Below are 20,289 nucleotides of genomic sequence, written 5' to 3'. Positions count from 1 at the left end.
ATTTTACTTATTTGAAAGAGTTACAGAGAGAGGTCGAGACAGAGAGAGAGGTCTTCCATCCGCTGGTTCACTCCCCAGATGGCCTCAATGGCCAGAGCTGCACCGATCTGAAGCCAGGAGCCAGGAGCTTCTCCAGGGTCTCCCACATGGGTGCAGGGGCCCAAGGACCTGGGCTTCTACTGCTTTCCCAGGCCACAGCAGAGAGCTGGATCAGAAGAGGAGCAGCCGGGACTAGAATCGGCGTCCATACGGAACACTGGCACTTCAGGCCAGGGTTTAACCCGCTGAGCCTCAGCGCCGGCCCCAGGGTGTCTGTATTTTAAACAAGAATTCCTTGTTTATCTGAAAATCAATTTTAATTACAAGTCCCATATTTTTATTTGCTGAACTGGCGACCATCGCTGGGCAGGGCTGCCTGCGTGATTATTGAGAATTCTGAAGACTAAGACGGTGACAGGGGCTTTACGCGTGAGTCCTTCGGGGCACGGGCCCCACGCCACTGCCCCAGTCGCTCACCCGGACGCTGCCACTCTGCTCCTTGCCGCCACGGGCAGGTGATGTCCTGGCTCTGCTGCTCTGCCAAGTGGTACGGGGCAACGGCGCCTCAGGCATCGATGGGACTCAAGTGATCTCTCAAGACCCCGGGGTGCCGGCGCCGCGGCTCACTAGGCTAATCCTCCGCCTAGCGGCGCCGGCACACCGGGTTCTAGTCCCGGTCGGGGCGCCGGATTCTGTCCCGGTTGCCCCTCTTCCAGGCCAGCCCTCTGCTGTGGCCAGGGAGTGCAGTGGAGGATGGCCCAGGTGCTTGGGCCCTGCACCCCATGGGAGACCAGGAAAAAAGCACCTGGCTCCTGGCTCCTGCCATCGGATCAGCGCGGTGCGCCGGCCGCAGCGCGCCGGCCGCGGCGGCCATTGGAGGGTGAACCAACGGCAAAGGAAGACCTTTCTCTCTGTCTCTCTCTCTCACTGTCCACTCTGCCTGTCAAAAAAAAAAAAAAAAAAAAAAAAAAAAGACCCCGGGGAAAGGGGCCGGCGCTGTGGCGTAGCGGACTGAGCCTCCGCCTGCGGCACCAGCATCCCATATGGGCACCGGTTCGTGTTCCGGCTGCTCCGCTTCTGATCCATGAGCCCTGCTCATGTCCTGGGAAGGCAGCGGAGGATGGCCCAAGTGCTTGGCCCCTGCACTCACTTGGGAGATCTGGAAGAAGCTCCCGATTCCTGGCTTCGGATCGGCCCAGCTCCTGCCCTTGCGGCCACTTGCAGAGTGAACCAGCAGATGGTGTCTCCTCTCTCTGCAGCTAAGAACCCGGGAATAGAATGGTGGCTCCAGGAGGCTTCGCACCTGCTCCAGCCCCACAGGCGCCAACCTTGGGCCTTTGTGACCTGAGCTCGCCCCTGTGGGCCACCCCGAGCCCCTCTGGAAAGCGGCTTTGGGGAAGGTCAACTCCTGAAGGGTTCAAGGGCACAGGTCAGGGAGGGGCACAGGGGCTCCGACTGCCTCGGGATCATCCACTCCCCTCTAAGCAGATCGGAGACGCCGAGTGTGGCGACAGGTGCACAGGTGCTCCCAGCATTCCTGTCTCAGGTTCCATAACGAAGACGGAGGCGTGGGCCACGCACCTGGTCTGACAGGCGTCCTCCCACTCAGCTCGAGTGCCTGGCCACCTGGACGCAGCTCAGGCCTCAGCTGCACGGTCACCCAGCCTGAGGACAGGTCAGGGCCAGCTGTCCAGAACCCAAGGCCAAGCAGACCACGCTTGTGTTCAGGACACCGCCGAGGGTGACACCGTGCGGGTTGGAGGAAGTCGGGTCTTAGGGCACGGAGTAGAACTCCCTAGGGCCTGAAGTCAGGGGCTGGGGGGTGTTGCAGGGAGGGGTCTCGGGCTGGGTCTTTGGGGCCAGGCAGCCTGGGCCTTGGTTTCCTTCCTAACCCGTTTCCCAGGCCGCTGCTGTAGACAACACAAGCTCCCTGGTGGGCCTGGAGCCAGCAAGGCCTCAGAGCGCGTCAGCTGTAGAGAGGCTGCGCTCACTTGCTATGAAGCCTGATCTAGCCGGTGCCGCCGAGTGGCAGTCGCTGCACGAGGCCCAGGAGCTGACCCTGAGCCCTGGCCCAGGCTCTCTGGGCCCCGTGGCCGGGCCCTGGTGTTGGCACATGGCGCTGCAGGCCTGCTCACGGCCGTGGAGGGACACTGCAGGCAGAACTTGGGAGGACCCCCCGTGACCCGCCCCTCGGGTGGGAGAGGCCCAGGTCCTGGGTCAGCCGAGGGCACAGTGGCTGGGAGGAGGAGGACGAGCAGAGCCCTGCCTGCTCAGGGGGCAGAGACTGACACGCGGGCCATTCCTGGCTGCCGCCTTTGCAAATGGAATCCGGCTGGCGGCTAGGAGCTGAGAGGCCGCGAGGACGTGGGACACGTGCGTGCCACACCACGGCCGAGGACCAGGGCTCAGGGCAGAGCCCGCAGCATCTGAGTCCGGCCTGGGCGGCCCCAACCGAGCCCCATGCACGGGGCCCCTCCCTTCTCACCTGCAGAAGAGACTGCTGGTCAGCCAGGCCTCCAGGCTCAGCTGGCGGCTGGCGGAGGCGCTGCAGCCGGATCCTGCCGTGCCCTCGGAGCGCGGGAGGGAGTGCGAGGGACCCGGCTTCCCCGACCTCTGGGGCCGTTTCCCAGGAACTCCCCACCCCGCACGTGGGAGGCACTGCCTCCCCGCACCTGCCTTGCACCTGCCACTGCTCTGGTTCCTTGCGCTCCCTCGGATGTCTGCTCAGCGAGCGGGCCACGTGACGCAGGGCTCTCCTGCAGCCCTGGGATGGAGCTCCCAGCCCAAGCTGGAAAAACCAGGGCGCGTTGGCAGGCGGGCGCCAGCTCCGGCCAGTGCTGTTGAATGGGGGGACTTCAGCCTGGAACAAAGCTCTGCCTTTGAGCGCTCGCGGCCAACAGGGAGCCCTTTGTTTTGAGTAGAATTCAAGACGATCCTGGGACAGACACGGGGAGAAAGGTGACACCAGCAGGATCACACCGTGTAAATCCTGGATTATGCGAAACATTATTTTTTTAAACTTGTTGGCCAATACCGCACAGATGCCCTAGAACGGACATTTGATTTGGGACTGAGTCCTCGGTGTCGCGTTGCACGGCAGGTGATCCCTTCCAAGATGGGCCCGCAACTGTCAGCCCTGGCTCTCCCTGCCGGCCGCCGGCCCAGGACAAGGCAGCGCCCGTGCAGGAACCTCAGGGGCAGGCAGGAGTGACTCAGCACAGGCACAGGCGTCTGCCTAGAAACAAGCCCCGGCCTGGCGCCCCCGGCCCATGAGAGGCCGCCGCCCTCGGGGGCCTGAGCAGAGCCGGCAGGGCCGGGGCCCCTCCCCGGCCTGGCTCCCATCTTGCCCCAACTCACGGCAAGCCCAACTCCTGGGCTGAGGTCCTCCCAGCCCGTCTTCCCTGCCGAGTCTCCGCCTGCCTCCCCCTCCCCCCAGCCGGCCACGCTGTGTCTGGGACGTGCTGGGTGCAGCCACCCCGGCCCTCCAGGGTTCTGCTGCCCCAAATGTCCACCTGGCTGACTCCGTCCCTTCTCCAGGCTGGCACTTATGGATGTCACCTCTTTGGAGAGACCCCCCGGCGCCGCCATCTCTCTCCAGGGACCAGTCTCTCCTCTCTCCCTCTCTCCCCTCTCCCTCTCTCTCTCCCTCTCTCCCTCGCTCTCCCTCCCTCCCCCACTCTGCCTCTCGGGAGGGAAAGCCCCACACCTTGACCCCCTCCATCCCTGGAGGCTCTGGGCCAGCAGAGTCACCCATGACACACAGTGGAGCCACCCATGGGCCCTGTCCTCCTGGGGCTCCTGCTCGGGGTCGAGCCCTGGACACTGGGCTGGCAGAGAAGGCGCAAGGGGCAGCAGGAGGCCAGGGACTGGCCTGCCCCCTTCCTGCGGCCTGCGTTTGCCAAGAGGCCCCACATCAGTGGTTTCTGGGCACTTCGAAGCTTGCAGGCACAGGCTTGAGCTGCCCGCGGTCCTCCGTGACCGCAGCTCAGGGACAGATCCTCACACAGACGATCCACAGCAGCGCGAAGCCCCGCCCTAAACCTCAGGGGAGCCCAAGGGCGGCGGGCGGCACCTGCTCTGAGCAGCGTCTCTGCGTCGCGAGCTGAGTGCCCGTGAGGCTGCCCACTCCGACCTGAAGAGAAGCCGCACGCTGCGGCCGGCAGGGAAGACGCTGTGTAAGGAACGTTTTTGAAATTGAGGGAGACTTCCCCTAAGTAAATGTACAGTCCTACGCTTCCTTCCTTCTTTCTTTCTTTTTTTTTTTTTTTTTAAGATTTATTGTATTTATTTAAAAGACAGAGAGAGAGAGAGAGAGGTTCAATCTGCTGGTTCACTTCCCAAGTGGCCACAGTGGCCAGGGCTGGGCCAGGCCAAAGCCAGGAGCCAGGAGCTTCATCCGGGTCTCCCATGTGGGTGCAGGGACCCAAACACTCGGCTGTCCTCTGCTGCCCTCCCAGGCCCATCAGCAGGGAGCTGGATCAGAAGTGGAGCAGCCGGGACTCGAACCGGCTGCTGCACGGGAAGCTGGCTTCGCGGGTGGTGGCTCAGCCTTCTACACCAGCACTCCGGCCACACTTCTGGAGTCTCAACAAGCACCTGCCGTCGTGTGAAGACCCCCAGTTACAGTGTAGGGTCCCCCCTCTTTCCAGGAGTCCCCCGATTGCACGTTGTCTTAATTCTCCACGGGCCCCAGAAGCCACCGAGCTCTGCACACCAAGAGGCAGGGGCTCATCCTGCTGGGCTCCCGGGGCTCCCACTGCCCAGCACCGCGGGTGGCAGGTGCACAGTGCCGGCTGTCGAATGACTGAAGGAATGATGGCGGTATCCTTGTTACGCCCGGTTTACAGATGAGGACACACAGCCCGCTCTAAGTGCAGGACACAGACGACGAAGCTCGCAAGGCCAGCAGAGGGCTGGGCGGGAGGAGGGAGCGGCCAGGAGCGGAGCTGTAGCCGCCACGCACCGCTGCGTAACAAGCGCAGGGACTGCAAACCGCGGCCACTCATGCGCGTCCAGGGCAGCTAGAAAGTCCTGCCGATCCAGGTCAAGGCTGGGCTTGAACTTGCGTCTGTGGTCAGCTGGAGAGAGAAGTCGAGGGCCTGGCGCTCATGAATGGTGGTGGCTTGGGCTGGGGGGCTGGGGGCTGAGGGCTTGCTCCCCAACAGAAGTAGGGGCTGAGGGACAGAGCAGAAGTGTGCCAGGCCTCCAGGGACAGCACCTCCCCCACCCCAAGCCACAGTGCAAAGAAGGTCCCAGGAGCGCCCCCTGTTGGTGAGAACAGCAGCATCATCACAGACCCAAGAGCGAGACTGAGGGGCTGGGGAGGAACGTGGCCCCATTTGACAGGATCGACCCCGAGGAGGTGGCGGCAGGAAAGAGGCCTCCGCCATCACCATATTCCAGAAGATTCTTCCTCCGTGCTCTGCCTCCCCCCTCCTCCTCCAGGTTGCCTTTGCGGGGCACTCCTGCCATGGTGCCGCCAGGACAGGCTGCCATGCTGCTCGGTCCCCAGCACAGGGGTGTCCGCCCCCAGGCCAGCACACGGCCCCCTGAGCCAGAGGGTTCCTCGGCCGGGCCATTTATCTTCACCAGGTCACAGCGCTCCTGTGCCCAAGGCCCGCAACGCCCAGACAGAGCCTTTTCGCAGAGCTGTTTCCAGGCTGGCCTGCCCAGCGAGGATCTTTCTAGATTTGCAGTAAAACCTGACCCCTGCTTCACCCCGGCTTAGTGAGGACGTGAGCCTCACGGAGGCGTCCTCGGGCTGCTTCGGGGTGAGGCCTGCAGCCGTGGGGCCGGCCCTGCCCGGTGATCTCAGAGCCCCCTCCCAGTCCCAGCAGAGCCGGCGGTGGCAGCTGGGAGGCAGCACTAGGGAAGCCGAGTGAGCACCACGCCTTCTGCAGGGCGGGAGGTGAAATGCTGGGAGCCGGGAGCCAGCGCGGTGGCCCATGTCCTCGCAGGGCCCACTCGCCTTCTGGGGCCACGGTGGAGGCGTGGGCAGGCGGGGAGGACCGGGGCCTGCTCCTGAGTCCCAGGGACCTGGGGGTTTGCAGGGCTCGCTCCAGCATCAGGCTGCTTGGGTTCCAGCCCCCGCCCGGCCACTCAGCGGCTTGTGATCTGAGCAAATGCCTTCCGCTCTCTTTCTCGGAATGCACGAGAATCTTCCAGCAGAGGGGTTCAGACCACCCCCTGCCCTGCGTCCCCGGGAGGACCCGCGAAGAGGCACCTGGGCCGGCCCGCCCGCCCGGGTCGCATTGGCTGTGATTGTCACTGCAGGTGCAGCCACACCTCGAGAATCTGGAAGGGGAGGCGAGGAAGAGCCGCGCCCGGGCTCCAGCCCCAGCCCTGTCCAGAAGACACACCCTGGAAAACAGCGCTCGTCCGTCCTGCAGGGAGGAGAGCCCAAGCCACCCAGCCAGAGGTCGGGGCTCAGCCTCCCAACACGAGCGACACCCACCAGTGGCCGACCCAGAGGCAGGACGCTCCTCCTGGGGTGTGGACTCCAGGGCGGGGCTGCTCCCTCCCGACCCAGAACATCCTCCAAGCAGCAGCCCTGAGTTCGGAGTGAAGCTGGCCTCCGGGCAAGAGCAAGTGGCCCGCTGAGGGTGCCGCTGCCCGCCCGCCTTCTCCCAGGACTGCCTGAGCCCGGCTCTCCCACTCCCACGCAGAAGAGCAGCGGAAGCAGGGCTGCCCAGGGTCCACAGTGCCCGGGGGTGGGGGCTTCAGGCCCCCTGGGACCAGGCTCAGGGCCCCTCCCCTGCAGCCGCGGCCGGCAGGTGCTAAGCTGCTTGTCTCCATTTTTTTGTTGTTGTTGTGGCCATAGACGCCCAACAGACACTGTCCCACGGCCGCCATGTCGGCGACGCCGGCCACATTCTCGCTGCTGCACGCCTCCACCGCCTGTCTACAGCACGCTCCTCACCCTGCAAAACTCGGTGCCCTCCCAACACTGCCTGCCCCCGCGCCCCCTTCCCCCGGCCCCTGCAGGCGCCTCTCTGCTTTCTGTCTCTGTGACTCGGGCTCTAGGTGCTCACTGTCCAGGGCCACCTGTGCTGTGGCACAGGGGACGCCGCGTCGCGTGGAAGGACCGCAGGTGCGCGTAGCCGGTTTCCACCCACAGGCATGGAGCTCGCTCCTCCGCGTGAGCCCTTCACCACTCCGGCAGGCCTGGCGATGCCGACGGAAGCCCCAGCTCCTGGCCCCGAGCTGGGCCTGCAGATTTCAAGGCTCCACGGGGCCCGGTAAGGCTGGCAGGTGCAGGGCTGGGAGCACAGGTCAGAGCAGAGCCGGGCCCCTGGCCCCAGGCTTTCCCCCACTGCAGGGTGTCAAGTGTGTGACTGCTGTAAAGGTGTCAGTGGGGCCTGGGCAGGCAGCGAAGGCTCGGGGAGGTCTCAGGCCCGGTCAGCAATCCTGCAGCATGAGGACTCGCAGAGGCAAAGCCAAGGCACCTGTGCGGGAAGGGGCCGGCGGCGGGGTGTGAGGGCGGCGAGGGGCGTGGGAGCAGGCAGCTCCCCGACAGCCGTGGCCTGTGCAGGGGGCCTCGCTTCAGAGGGACCGGGTCACCCCGGGGGCACCTTTGGCCTTGGGGAGGAGACCAGCCTGGCGGCCGGGCGAGGGAGGCCAGCAGTTGGCACTGCCAGGCTGGGGGCAGTGACTGGAGGTGGGTTTCTACGTGGTTGCGGTGGTGGGGATGGCGATGGCAATGGCGGTGGCACAGTGCATCTGCTGTTTGCTGGTGATGTTGGACAGCCTGGGTGCTACGGGCTGATGGCGACGGCGTTGTTCAGGTTTGGTGATGGCGGTGGTGACACCGGTGGGGTTGGTGTTTGGGCTGCTCAGATGCTGCTGGCGGTGCTGGCGACCTTGCGTGGTGCAGGTGGCGGTGGCCCTGTGGAGTGGGGGTGGTGCTGGCCCTGGTGACAGGCTGAGCCTGCATCTCCCTCGGCTGCTTGCCGCTGGCCAGGGCAGCCTGGGCTGTCTGAGCCTTCACCTGGCCGTGAACCCCAGCCGAGGTGCCGGCCTCACCCGGCGGCTCTGACGAGGGCTTTGGCCCTGCCCGGGAAGAGATTACGCCCTCCTCCTGGGAAAAGCCTGGGACTCCCCAAGTTTAAGCCCAGGCCCCAGGGCTGAGGGACAGCTTGTCCTGCACCCCACTGTGTAAACAGGGCTCCCTCAGGCCGCACGTCCTCCCCCAGCCCCTGCCTGTACCCTGCCCCTGGCAACCCTGCCCCCACCGCACCCCTGCAGGTGTCATCGAGTGGGATGGGTGGGGCCTGAGGACGGGCCTTGCTACAAACGCTCAGCTTTTGGGCCAGGAGGAGGCTGGCCCTGGAGGCGACCCCACAGCCACTCGGGGGCCAGCAGGGTCCCATCACTGCTGGGGGCGATGGGCTCCCACACACCCCTCCCTGAGCCTGGGGGGGCGGTCAGGGAAGCTCTCAGGGCGCAAGGACGACGGCGGAGGCTGTGGATGTCCCACGGCAGCGTGTCTGGTGCCGCCCACCCCGGAGACTCCAGTGGCCTTTGGGTAGAAGCGCCCTCGTCCGTCCTGGCCGCTGTGACGGAGCAGCACAGAGCAGGTGTGGACGCCCACGCCGGAAACGCCCGTCCACACTTCCAAGATCAGCTGGCGTCTGGGGAGGGCTGCACCCTCGTGACCTCGTGCCGCCCGGCGTCCCCCCTGCTTAGGCCACCACGCTGGGGCCTGGGACTTCCACGCGCGCGTGCCGGGAGACGGATGCTCAGCCCGCAGCAAGCCACACGGGGCACTCACGCCGGCCTCTTCACAAGCCCAGATGAGCCCCGCCCGAGATCGCCCCCCCAGAAGGAAGCGCGACTGGGGCTTCCTGGGGCGTCTGGGTTCTGGCGTGGGCAGGAAGGGCCGGTCCCCCCAGCCCTGGGTGCTCCTGTCAGGGCCGTGCCTCGGCTTCCACAGGGTCTCGCTGGCTGCAGCGTTGGGCGGGGCGTGCCAGGTTGCTGGTCGCCGTCACCGCAGGCCAGCTTCTGTTGAGAGGGCGACTTCTTTGAGTCTGCCTGTTTCTGAGCCCCCCCCGGGGGGGGGGCGCCCAGCAGGGAGACAGGCGGCTCTGCTCCCCCCTCCCCCGGGGAGACCTGGAGACCCCCCCCCCCAGGCACAGGCAGGAAGCAGCCACTCCTCCTGCATCGCCACGAGACAGCTGGTGGCTCCCGGGGCGTGGAAGGCCACGCCCGCTGCACCAGGCTGCTGTAAGAGCGGGGACCTCCCTGGGACCCGGCACAGGAAGGGCAGAGCAGGACTTCCCGCGGCTCAGTCCTCTCTGTGCCGCCGCCGCACTTCCCGGCCCGGGGCGTCCCTGCAGAGCGGAAGCGCACCCGGCTCGCTCGGCGCTCCCTGCCCACCCCTGCCCACCCCTGCCTTCTGTGGGGGACGGAAGCTTCAGAGACGTCTCTGCAGGTGGTTTGGTTCACCCTTTGCCAGCATTTTAGGGGCCACAGACGGCTGTGGTTTGAGTACAACTCGGGGAGCCTGCTTTGCAGAGCAAGAAGAAACCGCACAGCCCCGCGTGGCTCTAGGACCCCAGACAAAGCTGGGCCTTCCCAGAGTAAGGCAACAAGGCTTTTGACGAAACTGGTGGAAATCCACCCTCGGTGTTGAGTTCACACTTGAAAAACGACTGCCACGGCTTGATATTCCTTTAGAGTTGGTACTCGGAGCTCCGCTTGCCCAGCCCAGCCCTCAGTTCACTGTGGCTCCCACCTTGAAATTGCTCAAGCCGTGGTCTCTGTCTCCACACTCCCTTCCGCGTCGTCAGCAGATCCTGCCAGCTCTTCCTTCAGGAGATGGCCCAGGGAGTGAACTTGCTCCTTGGAACACCAGTGGTGGGGAAAGACGGGGAGGACGGGGGCTGGCGCTGTGGCGTAGTGGGTAAAGCCTTCGCCTGCAGCACCGGCATCCCACATGGGCGTGAGTTCCAGTCCCGGCTGCTCCACTTCTGATCCAGCTCTCTGCTGTGGCCTGGGAAAGCAGTGGGGGGTGTCCTAAGTCCTTGGGCCCCTGCACCATGTGGGAGACCCGGAAGAGGCTCCTGGCTCCTGGCTTCGGATCAGCACAGCTCTAACTGTTGTGGTCATCTGGGGAGTGAACCAGCGGATGGAAGACCTCTCTCTCTCTCTCTCTCTCTCTCTCTCTCTCTTTCTCTCTCTGCCTCTGTAACTTTGTCTTTCAAATAAATAAATATTTCTTGAAAAAAAAAAAAACAATAAAAACACAGGCACGCAGTTAGATGGGAGCCGCGCGTCGGCCCAGGTGCTCGCGGTGTGAACGCGTCCGTGCAGTCCTGGGGTGCTTTCCCTCACGCACTTCCCACCGTGGCCGTGAAGTTCAAACCCAGCTGGGCGCCCCTGCTTCACCTGGCAGCCTCCGTGGGGTCCTGGAGTGGAGGACGTGGGCTCCAGGTCCTAGTCCGGCTCAGCTTGTGAGAACGGTGTCCGCTCAAATGGGACAAGAGAAAAATAAAAGGATAACAGCCATCGATCAAGGGCTAACTCTGTTCCTCACTCAGTATTTTCAAGCCGTTAAGCTGTTCATTAATCTGTTTAATTGTCACAAGAATCTCTTTAGATGAGCAGATCAGTTACGATCAAGTCCAGTAGGAGAGGCACAAAGCCACTCTCAGTGGTTTAAAGAAAATCCTGAAGTTCAGACATCAGCAATGATAAGCTGGGACTGGGGGGGGGGCCCTCCAGCCCTCCTTCTTATTACCCTAGCACATGAAGCCCCCACGCTCCAGGTCACCCTCCACACTCAAGGTCTCCCTACGTGATCCAGGAAGGCTGCTGGAGATCCAGCCATTGCATAAGATTCCAGCCAGAGAAAGGGATGAAGCACCTCCCTTCCTCTAAGGGTACTTTCTAGATGCATGCATGCTTCAGTTTATGCCTCTTTTTTTTTTTTTAAATTATTTATTTATTTGAAAGTCAGAGTTACACAGAGAGATGAGAGGCAAAGAGAGAGAGAGAGGTCTTCCATCCTCTGGTCCACTCCCCAGTTGGCTGCAATGGTCAGAGCTGGGCTAATCCAAAGCCAGGAGCCAGGAGCTTCTTCCAGGTCTCCCATGTGGGTGCAGGGGCCCAAGGACTTGGGCCATCCTCCACTGCCTTCCCAGGCCACAGCAGAGAGCTGGATCAGAAGTGGAGCAGCCGGGATTCGAACCAGTGCCCATATGGGATGCTGGTGCTGCAGGTGATGGCTTTACCCACTAAGCCACAGTGCCGGCCCCCAGTTTATGCCTCTCTAACAGAACTCCATCACATGACCTGGCTGCAGAAAAACCACAAAATGTAATTTATGGGTTCCAGTGAGATTCGGAGTTTTTCTTACTAGGGAGGAAGAGGAGCACCGCGTGAGGGGCGATCGAGGCTGGGAGGAGTCAGCGCCGCACCCCGGGTCCCTGGCTTGCAGCGTCCGCAGAGCCCGCGCCTGCAGCAGCCACCATCAAAGTCCACTCTGTTCACGCCACGCACAGCAGGGGTGCGAGAGGCATCTGATGACTGGAAAACTCTGAGAAAAAACCCCTGACACCCAGAGAGCAGCTCCGTGAGCACTGACGGTGGCAGCGAAAGTGGAGAAACGCAGGCGAGGCGTGGAAGGGCGGCCGCAGACGGGGAAGGAGAGCCAGACCAGACCGGGCACGGCGCAGCACCCACGGCGCGTCCTGGAAGCCGGCGTAAGGGGCTGATACAGGAGGAGAAACAGGCAAGGGGCAGAGAGGCCGGGGGCCGTGCGGGCGGGGCCGTCACGCTGAGAAGGCAGAAATGGCAGCGAGAGCCCAGCGCCCCCCCCCCCACGGACCCCACCCCCGCCCCTCACCCCTGCAAAGGCTCTCAGGGGCGTGGCCTTGCGCATGGGAAAGTTGCTCCCAGAGAACTAGTCTTTGCATCCGTGGTTGTAAAAGTTAATCACCCTTCCCCCACTCCCGACCAGGGCATCCGAACGAGACGGAAATTTGAAACATGTGATTTAGGAGCTGGGCTGTGCAGGGGAGGGTTTGACCCCGGAACTGAAGCTCCCAGGGAGGGCTTCCTCACGCCAGTCACAGAGCCGGGCGGCCCTAACTGCTGGGGAGGCTCTCTGAGACCCCGCGACCTGGCTGCCTTCCTCCTGCTAGGACTAGGTGGCCCGCAAAACCGTGGTTTCATAGAATGCAAATGATAATGATAATGACAATAATGCTTAGAGATCACCATGGCTTCAGACTCAGCTGAACATCACCCTGGGAGAGGCCTCAACTGGCAGAGGCTCCCGGCTCCCGGCAACTGCATGATGCAGCAGCTGTGATTGATTAATCATGTCTGCACGGCCACACAATGGCATAAGGGAAGTGCGTTAAGCCCTTCTTGCATAGAGAAGTAAAGAGCCCTTGGGGGAGGGCAAAGGGCCCTAAGCCGTTGGTAGCTGCTGGAGGCCGGGCTGCATCTGAGGTTGGCAGCTGGAATTTTCTGTAGAGCGAGTCCTAATGGTCACTGCACTCTAGTCGAGGACGAGGGTCTCACCTCCAAGGAAGCCCACTCCCACACCCTCGAGCCCTGTGCAGCACTGAGCCTGGCACAGTTAAAAATTCATTTATTTAGTTGAAAGTCAGAGTTACACAGAGAGAGAAGGAGAGGCAGAGAGAGAGAGAGAGAGAGAGAGAGAGAGAGGTCTTCCATCCACTGGTTCACTCCCCAGTTGGCCACAATGGCTGGAGCTGTGCCAATCCGAAGCCAGGAGCCAGGAGCTTCCTCCAGGTCTCCCACATGGGTGCAGGGGCCCAAGCACTTGGGCCATCGTCCACTGCTTTCCCAGGCCACAGCAGAGAGCTGGATCAGAAGTGGAGCAGCCGGGAATCGAACCAGTGCCCATATGGGATGCCAGCACTGCAGGCGGTGGCTTTACCTGCTATGCCACAGCACCAGCCCCAACCTGGCACAATTAAAAGATGGAGCCACCACCTGGGACACCAGCATTCCGTATGGGTGCTGGTTCGAGTCCCGGCTGCTCCACTTCTGATCCAGCTCCCTGCTAATGGCCTGGGAAAGCGGCAGAAGATAGCCCAAGTGCACCCACATGGGAGCCTGGAGGAAGCTCCTGGCTCCTGGCCCCAGGCTTCAGCCTGGCCCAGCCCCCGCAGTTGCAGCCATTTGGGGAGCGAACCAGTGGGTGGGAGATCTTTATCTCTGTCTCTCCCGCTCTGTCTGTAACTCTGCCTCTCAAATAGACAAATAGATATTTAAAAAAAATAAACAGTACACTTCAAAAAGAGAGCGAGAGAATGAGTGAGCGGCTGCACTGAGAACCGTGCGCCCTCTCCCCAGACGTGCAGTACCCGGGGTCCCGCTGGACATCTCCTCTGTCCCCCAGAATTTGGGGCTTTCCCTTGTTCACCTGCCCCCATCTCTCCCTGCTTGTCACTCTCCTTGCTCATCATCCCACAGGCTCAGTGCCGTCCAGGGGCCGCAGATGAGCCAAGCTCACTCAGGGCGTTGACTGTGGGGTCCCCTCACCCCAGCTCCCTGCAGGCCAGGCCCCTCCCCTGACTGCTCCCCCAGAACCCGTCCCCTCCCCCCTCCACGCTGCTCCCCAGCTCATGGTCCCATTCATTTCCCGCAGAGGCCGTGCCAAGGCGCCTCCTCTGTGTGTCTGCTTCTCTCTCAGCCCCAGGAAGCGGCCACCTCGGTGTGGGCTTTCTCTTTGCTTCCCTCTGCACGGAGGAGTTGGCCAGAGGTGGGGCACCGAGCAGGTGCCCAGCAAACCCCCAGTTGTCTGTTGATGGAAGAACATGGACTTGCGGAACAGCTCCTAACTGGACCAGGGCTACCTGGGGCCCAGGGACCTGCGCATCACGGAAGCTTAAGTCCAATGGAAGGAAGGCCTGGCCTAGACTGGCAGAGCCACCATCAGCCCCTGCTGGCCCAAGCCACCGAGCCTAACGCTGCGACAAGAGCCGACTAACCAAAGATGGACATGCAAGTGGCCGCACTGCCCCTTTCCCCAGGACTCCGGTTAGGGAGTGGACAGTGACGGAACCACCTGGTGCTCTGAAGACCCCAGACCACGGGAAACAGGGAGGGGCAGGTGCAGAAGAAATGCCTGCTCAGGTCCCCATGGCTTCCCAAGCAGGCGCCCGCGGCTCCGAGCTGGCCCAGCAGAGCCCCGGGAGAGGCTGTGCCTGCAAGGTGCAGAGGGCACAGCTGTGACCCGAGGACTGGGGACCAACCAGAGGAGCCTGGGCCAGAGCCTGGAACATTCTGGACCCCACAGCACGAGACAGCACTGAGTGGGGAAGAGCCCAGATCTCACGGTGAAGCGTCGCCGCCTGCAGCTATGTCTTGCACCAGAAATCAGCTTCGGTGAGGGCTGCGTTCCTTGTAGCCCCTAATTAAAGTGCATCCCACTGTGCGCATGGAGAATTGATTTAGGGTAAAGCAGTCAGCTTGCTGCAATAGTGGGGTCTCAGCTCCCGCTGGAGAAGCCCGAGGCCAGCCTCCCAAATCCCGTGGACCTAACCCGGCCGCTGCCTGTTTCCGTAAATCAAGTTTCATTGGGACAGCCACGCCCCTCTGCTTGCACATTGTTCAAGGCCACCGAGGCAGGATTGAGGAGGTGCCGCAGAGGCTGCCTGGGCCTCCGAGTTGAAGGCATGGACCACCTGGCCCTTTGCACGGAAAATCCTGCGTCCCTCTGCACGCAGCTGTCCCAACTACCTCGCCAGGTGCAAACCCTGCGGCCCTTCAGGCCATCAGCCCAGCCCGAGTGGACAACAGCACAGGCAGGCACCCCAGAGTCCGGGGGCTCCTTCCCACTCATGGGCACATCTTCCAGACTTCTCCAGGGAGCAGGGGGATGTCGGGGGCGTGCCTGGAGCCCCCTGCGTTGGTATCCATTTCTGTCCAAGATCAACGACTGTTTCTCTTCCTGCTCACATGGTCTCCTCCCTGGCCCCGAGAGCCTCTTACCAACCTCCCTTGCCCTGCTGTCCCCCCGAGGGAGGCCAAAATGGGAGGAGCAACCCCCTGGTTTGCGGTCCACCTGGCCCCGCCCAGCGCCTCCAAGGCCGGCTGTGAGCCCATGTGGGTCTCCGTTAATCACAGGCCGACTGTGCAGCAGAAATGAGTGCAAAAAGTGCATCCGGACCGCAGAAGTATTATCGCTGAGAGAGGGCCTTCGGTCTGGCTAACGGGATGCATATTTTGCGAGATTCGGGCTCATTCAAGCTCTCACACTCCAAGTGACTGCCTGGGCTCCTGTTAGGCCCGCGGCCGTCCTCGGGGCAAGGTCAGGCTTGGACTGGAGACTGCAGCCCAGCCCCGAGACTGCTCTTCCCACAGGGACGCTGCTTCAGTGTGTGGGTAACAGCTCCGTCGATCCCCCACGTAGCCCAAGCTCATCAACATCTGGCAGAGAGGACGTCCACTAAGGCAGGTGGCGTGGGCGGGAGGCTGATTCAGCATCCTCTTACGTCCCCCAGGATCCCCCGGGCTCCCCCGGGCTCCCACGTGCTCCTACTGGGTGTCAACACACAGCGGGAAGGAGTCCTGGAGCTGTGCCCACTGGCGGCCCTGCCTCCTGGAGGAAGCCGGAATCGCAAGAGTGGGAAGCGCACCTGGATGTCCAAGGAGCCAGGCGGCCCTCAGCCTCCGCGGGACGCCGCGGGTACCAGCAGCCGTGCGGTCTTCCTAGTGCCGTGCAGATGCTGCTGTCTGCGTGTAGCTTAGGGACCAGCGAATAGAAGATGTCTGCTCCTGTCCAGCCCAGGGGCACCTGGTCCCCGCCCTTCAGCCCCGTGTTTTCCTGCAGGAGGGGCGGGCTGGGGAGACGGCAGGGCACAGCTCCTGCAGCTGTTGGAGGTGGGTGGGGCTCCGAAGTCTGCCATGGAGACAGGTGATGGACTCCAAGGTCATTTCTGGGTGCTGGGCCGGTGGTGTGGCACAGGGAGGGGACGTGGCCGTGCCTGCTACACGGCGAGGGCTGTAGGGGTGGGCGGCGGCAGGTGGCAGAGGTCACACTGGAGCTGCTCAGGCGGCAGCAGAGAGCCTGACCCGGACGGCCACTCAGGGCCACCAGCACTGACACCAGGGGGGCCAAGGGGCCTCAGAGCAGCAGCGGGAGGAGGGGTCAGCCTGAGCCGGAGGGGCCAGATGTGGGGAACGCCGGCAGGCCCGTGTGCCTCTGTGACCAGCGTTGTGTCTGGGGAGCCTCCTCACCCGCTTCTGAGGTATGACAGTGACAGTGACAGTGACAATAACAGTGACAGTGATAGTGACAGTGATAGTGACAGTGATAGTGACAGTGATAGTGACAGTGATAGTGACAATGACAGTGACAACAATGACAGTGACAGTGACATTGACAATGACAGTGACAATGATAGTGACAGTGATAGTGACAGTGATAGTGACAGTGATAGTGACAGTGATAGTGACAATGACAGTGACAACAATGACAGTGACAGTGACATTGACAATGACAGTGACAATGACAGTGACAGTGATAGTGACAATGACAGTGACAGTGATAGTGACAGTGACAGTGACAGTGACAACAACGACAGTGACAATGACAGTGACAGTGACAGTGACAGTGACAATAACAGTGACAGTGATAGTGACAACAACGACAGTGACAATGATAGTGACAATGACAATGATAGTGACATTGACAATGACAATGATAGTGACGGTGACAATGACAACGACGACAGTGACAATGACAGTGACAGTGACGACAATGACAGTGATTGTGACAATGATAGTGACAGTGACAATGATAGTGACATTGACGACAATGACAGTGATTGTGACAATGATAGTGACAGTGACAATGACAGTGACAATGACAATGATAGTGACAGTGACAATGACAGTGACAGTGATAGTGACAGTGACAGTGACAGTGACAATAACAGTGACAGTGATAGTGACAGTGATAGTGACAATGACAGTGACAGTGATAGTGACAGTGATAGTGACAATGACAGTGACAGTGACAGTGACAATAACAGTGACAGTGATAGTGACAGTGACAGTGACAGTGATAGTGACAATGACAGTGACAGTGATAGTGACAATGACAGTGACAGTGATAGTGACAGTGACAGTGACAGTGACAACAACGACAGTGACAATGACAGTGACAGTGACAGTGACAGTGACAATAACAGTGACAGTGATAGTGACAACAACGACAGTGACAATGATAGTGACAATGACAATGATAGTGACATTGACAATGACAATGATAGTGACGGTGACAATGACAACGACGACAGTGACAATGACAGTGACAGTGACGACAATGACAGTGATTGTGACAATGATAGTGACAGTGACAATGATAGTGACATTGACGACAATGACAGTGATTGTGACAATGATAGTGACAGTGACAATGACAGTGACAATGACAATGATAGTGACAGTGACAATGACAGTGACAGTGATAGTGACAGTGACAGTGACAGTGACAATAACAGTGACAGTGATAGTGACAGTGATAGTGACAATGACAGTGACAGTGATAGTGACAGTGATAGTGACAATGACAGTGACAGTGACAGTGACAATAACAGTGACAGTGATAGTGACAGTGACAGTGACAGTGATAGTGACAATGACAGTGACAGTGATAGTGACAATGACAGTGACAGTGATAGTGACAGTGACAGTGACAGTGACAACAACGACAGTGACAATGACAGTGACAGTGACAGTGACAGTGACAATAACAGTGACAGTGATAGTGACAACAACGACAGTGACAATGATAGTGACAATGACAATGATAGTGACATTGACAATGACAATGATAGTGACGGTGACAATGACAATGACGACAGTGACAATGACAGTGACAGTGACGACAATGACAGTGATTGTGACAATGATAGTGACAGTGACAATGATAGTGACATTGACGACAATGACAGTGATTGTGACAATGATAGTGACAGTGACAATGACAGTGACAATGACAATGATAGTGACAGTGACAATGACAGTGACAGTGATAGTGACAGTGACAGTGACAGTGACAATAACAGTGACAGTGATAGTGACAGTGATAGTGACAATGACAGTGACAGTGATAGTGACAGTGATAGTGACAATGACAGTGACAGTGACAGTGACAATAACAGTGACAGTGATAGTGACAGTGACAGTGACAATGACAGTGACAGTGACATTGACAATGACAGTGACAATGACAGTGACAATGACAGTGACAATGACAGTGACAGTGACAAGGATGACAGTGACAATGACAGTGACAATGACAGTGATAGTGACAATGATAGTGACAGTGACATTGACAATGACAGTGACAATGATAGTGACAGTGACAATGACAGTGACAGTGACAATGACAGTGACAGTGACAACGATGACAGTGACAATGATAGTGACAATGATAGTGACAACGACAGTGACAATAACAATGATAGTGACATTGACAATGACAGTGACGGTGACAATGACAGTGACGGTGACAACGATGACAGTGACAATGATAGTGACAATGATAGTGACATTGACGACAATGACAGTGATTGTGACAATGATAGTGACAGTGACAATGACAATGATAGTGACAGTGACAATGACAGTGACAGTGACATTGACAATGATAGTGACAATGACAGTGACAGTGACAATGACAGTGACAGTGACAATGATAGTGACAGTGACGGTGACAGTGACAGTGACAATGATAGTGACAGTGATAGTGACAATGACAGTGACAATGATAGTGACAACAACGACAGTGACAATGACAGTGACAATGACAATGATAGTGACATTGACAATGACAATGATAGTGACGGTGACAATGACAACGACGACAGTGACAATGACAGTGACATTGACGACAATGACAGTGATTGTGACAATGATAGTGACAGTGACAATGACAGTGACAGTGACAATGACAGTGACATTGACAATGATAGTGACAATGACAGTGACAGTGACAATGACAGTGACAGTGACAATGATAGTGACAGTGACGGTGACAGTGACAGTGACAGCGGTCGCAGCTGCCGTCTGCCGGGGACTCGCCTGCGCCAGCAGTTTCTCGAGTGTTGTGATCTCGTCGATGGCTCTCAGCGGCCCCATGAGTTGCTGCAGTTAGTAGACCCAGTTCACAGATGGGAACGCCAAGCCACTCTGTTTTCTCAGCCCCTCTGGCTGACACTCCAGAGAGAAAAGGGGCTTCCCGCTGGGGCCAGCGAGGGTCCCAGGACACCTGCTCCGAGAGCAGCATTCCTTCACAGCCTGTTTTCTTCATGTTTGGCTTTTCTACTCAGCTCTGCAGGTGTCTGTATTAATATGGAAATGATTTAAAGTTTCTACCAGTGAAATTACTCCCTCCTCCCAAAAAAGGATCCTTGTATTAAAAAATGTCCTTCCTGGGGGCTTGGCGCTGTGGTGCAGTGGGTTAAGCTGCTGCCTGCGAAGCTGACATCCCATAGAGATGCTAATTCAAGTCCCGGCTGCTCCACTTCTGATCCAGCTCCCTGCTATGCATCTGGGAAAGCAGTGGAAGGTGGCCCCAGCGCGTGGGCCCCCATGCCCGTGTGGGAGACCCGGATGAAGCTCCCGGGTCCTGGCTTCAACCTGGCCATTGTGGCCATTTGGAGAGTAACCCAACAGACGGAAGACTGACTCTCTCTCTCTCTCTTTCTGTCCATCTCTGTAGTGCTACCTTTCAAATAAGTAAATAAATAAATAAATCTTTTGTAAAAATTATCTCCTGGAGCACGGACTCCCTCACCCCTGCTCTGTGTCCCGAGGTGGAGGTGTTCCCCTTTAAGGCGCTCAGCCCAAGAGAGCAGGGCCTGGGGACCCGCGGCCCTCGGGCTCTGCTGTGTTTGGCCTGATAATGGTCTAAGTTTTTACACCCCCTGCAAAAAAAAAAAAAAAAAAAAAAAAAAAATCTAGATTCCAGGTTCTCTTAAAAAGAACCCAGCAGTCAGGGTAGCGTCGCGGCACTGCAGGGTTACGCTGCCTCTGGCGCTGCTGGCGTCCGGTAGCAGAACCCCGGCCACTGCGCTGCCAGTCCTGCTCCCTGCGCATGCGCCTGGGGAGGCCGCAGAAGACGGCCCACATGCTGGGGCCCCTGCACCCACCTGGAGGCCCCGATGGCGTTCCCGGCTCCTGGCTTCCGCCCGTTGCAGCCACTTGGGGAGTGAAGCAGGGGCTGGCTCTGAGCGGTGGCAGCCCCTTCAGACCGGGCGT

At 59.7% G+C, this 20,289-nt stretch overlaps 1 protein-coding gene across 1 annotated transcript; it reads left to right on the top strand.

Moving 5' to 3' along the window:
- Nucleotides 1-6,889: 6,889 nt before the first annotated feature.
- On the top strand, nt 6,890-19,931 carry LOC138844254 (serine-aspartate repeat-containing protein F-like). Its single transcript, XM_070051555.1, has 4 exons — nt 6,890-6,971; nt 7,202-7,277; nt 16,584-19,182; nt 19,845-19,931. Exons 1-4 carry the CDS (start codon nt 6,890-6,892, stop codon nt 19,929-19,931), a joined length of 2,844 nt encoding a protein of 947 aa, XP_069907656.1.
- Nucleotides 19,932-20,289: the final 358 nt, after the last annotated feature.

The sequence above is a fragment of the Oryctolagus cuniculus genome, chromosome 11, assembly GCF_964237555.1.
Source record: "Oryctolagus cuniculus chromosome 11, mOryCun1.1, whole genome shotgun sequence".
NCBI classification, from domain to species: domain Eukaryota; kingdom Metazoa; phylum Chordata; class Mammalia; order Lagomorpha; family Leporidae; genus Oryctolagus; species Oryctolagus cuniculus.
Note: the sequence above shows the minus strand (reverse complement) of the source record. Positions and strands in the feature narration are given on the sequence as shown.

Bases quoted from the DNA above. Each gene is read 5' to 3' on its own strand.
- LOC138844254 (XM_070051555.1), top strand. From the start codon at position 6,890: ATGTCGGCGACGCCGGCCACATTCTCGCTGCTGCACGCCTCCACCGCC. The intron at 6,972-7,201 runs GTGCCCTCCCAA...CCACTCCGGCAG, and splicing joins TCCTCACCCTGCAAAACTCG to GCCTGGCGATGCCGACGGAA. The intron at 7,278-16,583 runs GTAAGGCTGGCA...TGACAGTGACAG, and splicing joins TCAAGGCTCCACGGGGCCCG to TGACAGTGACAACAACGACA.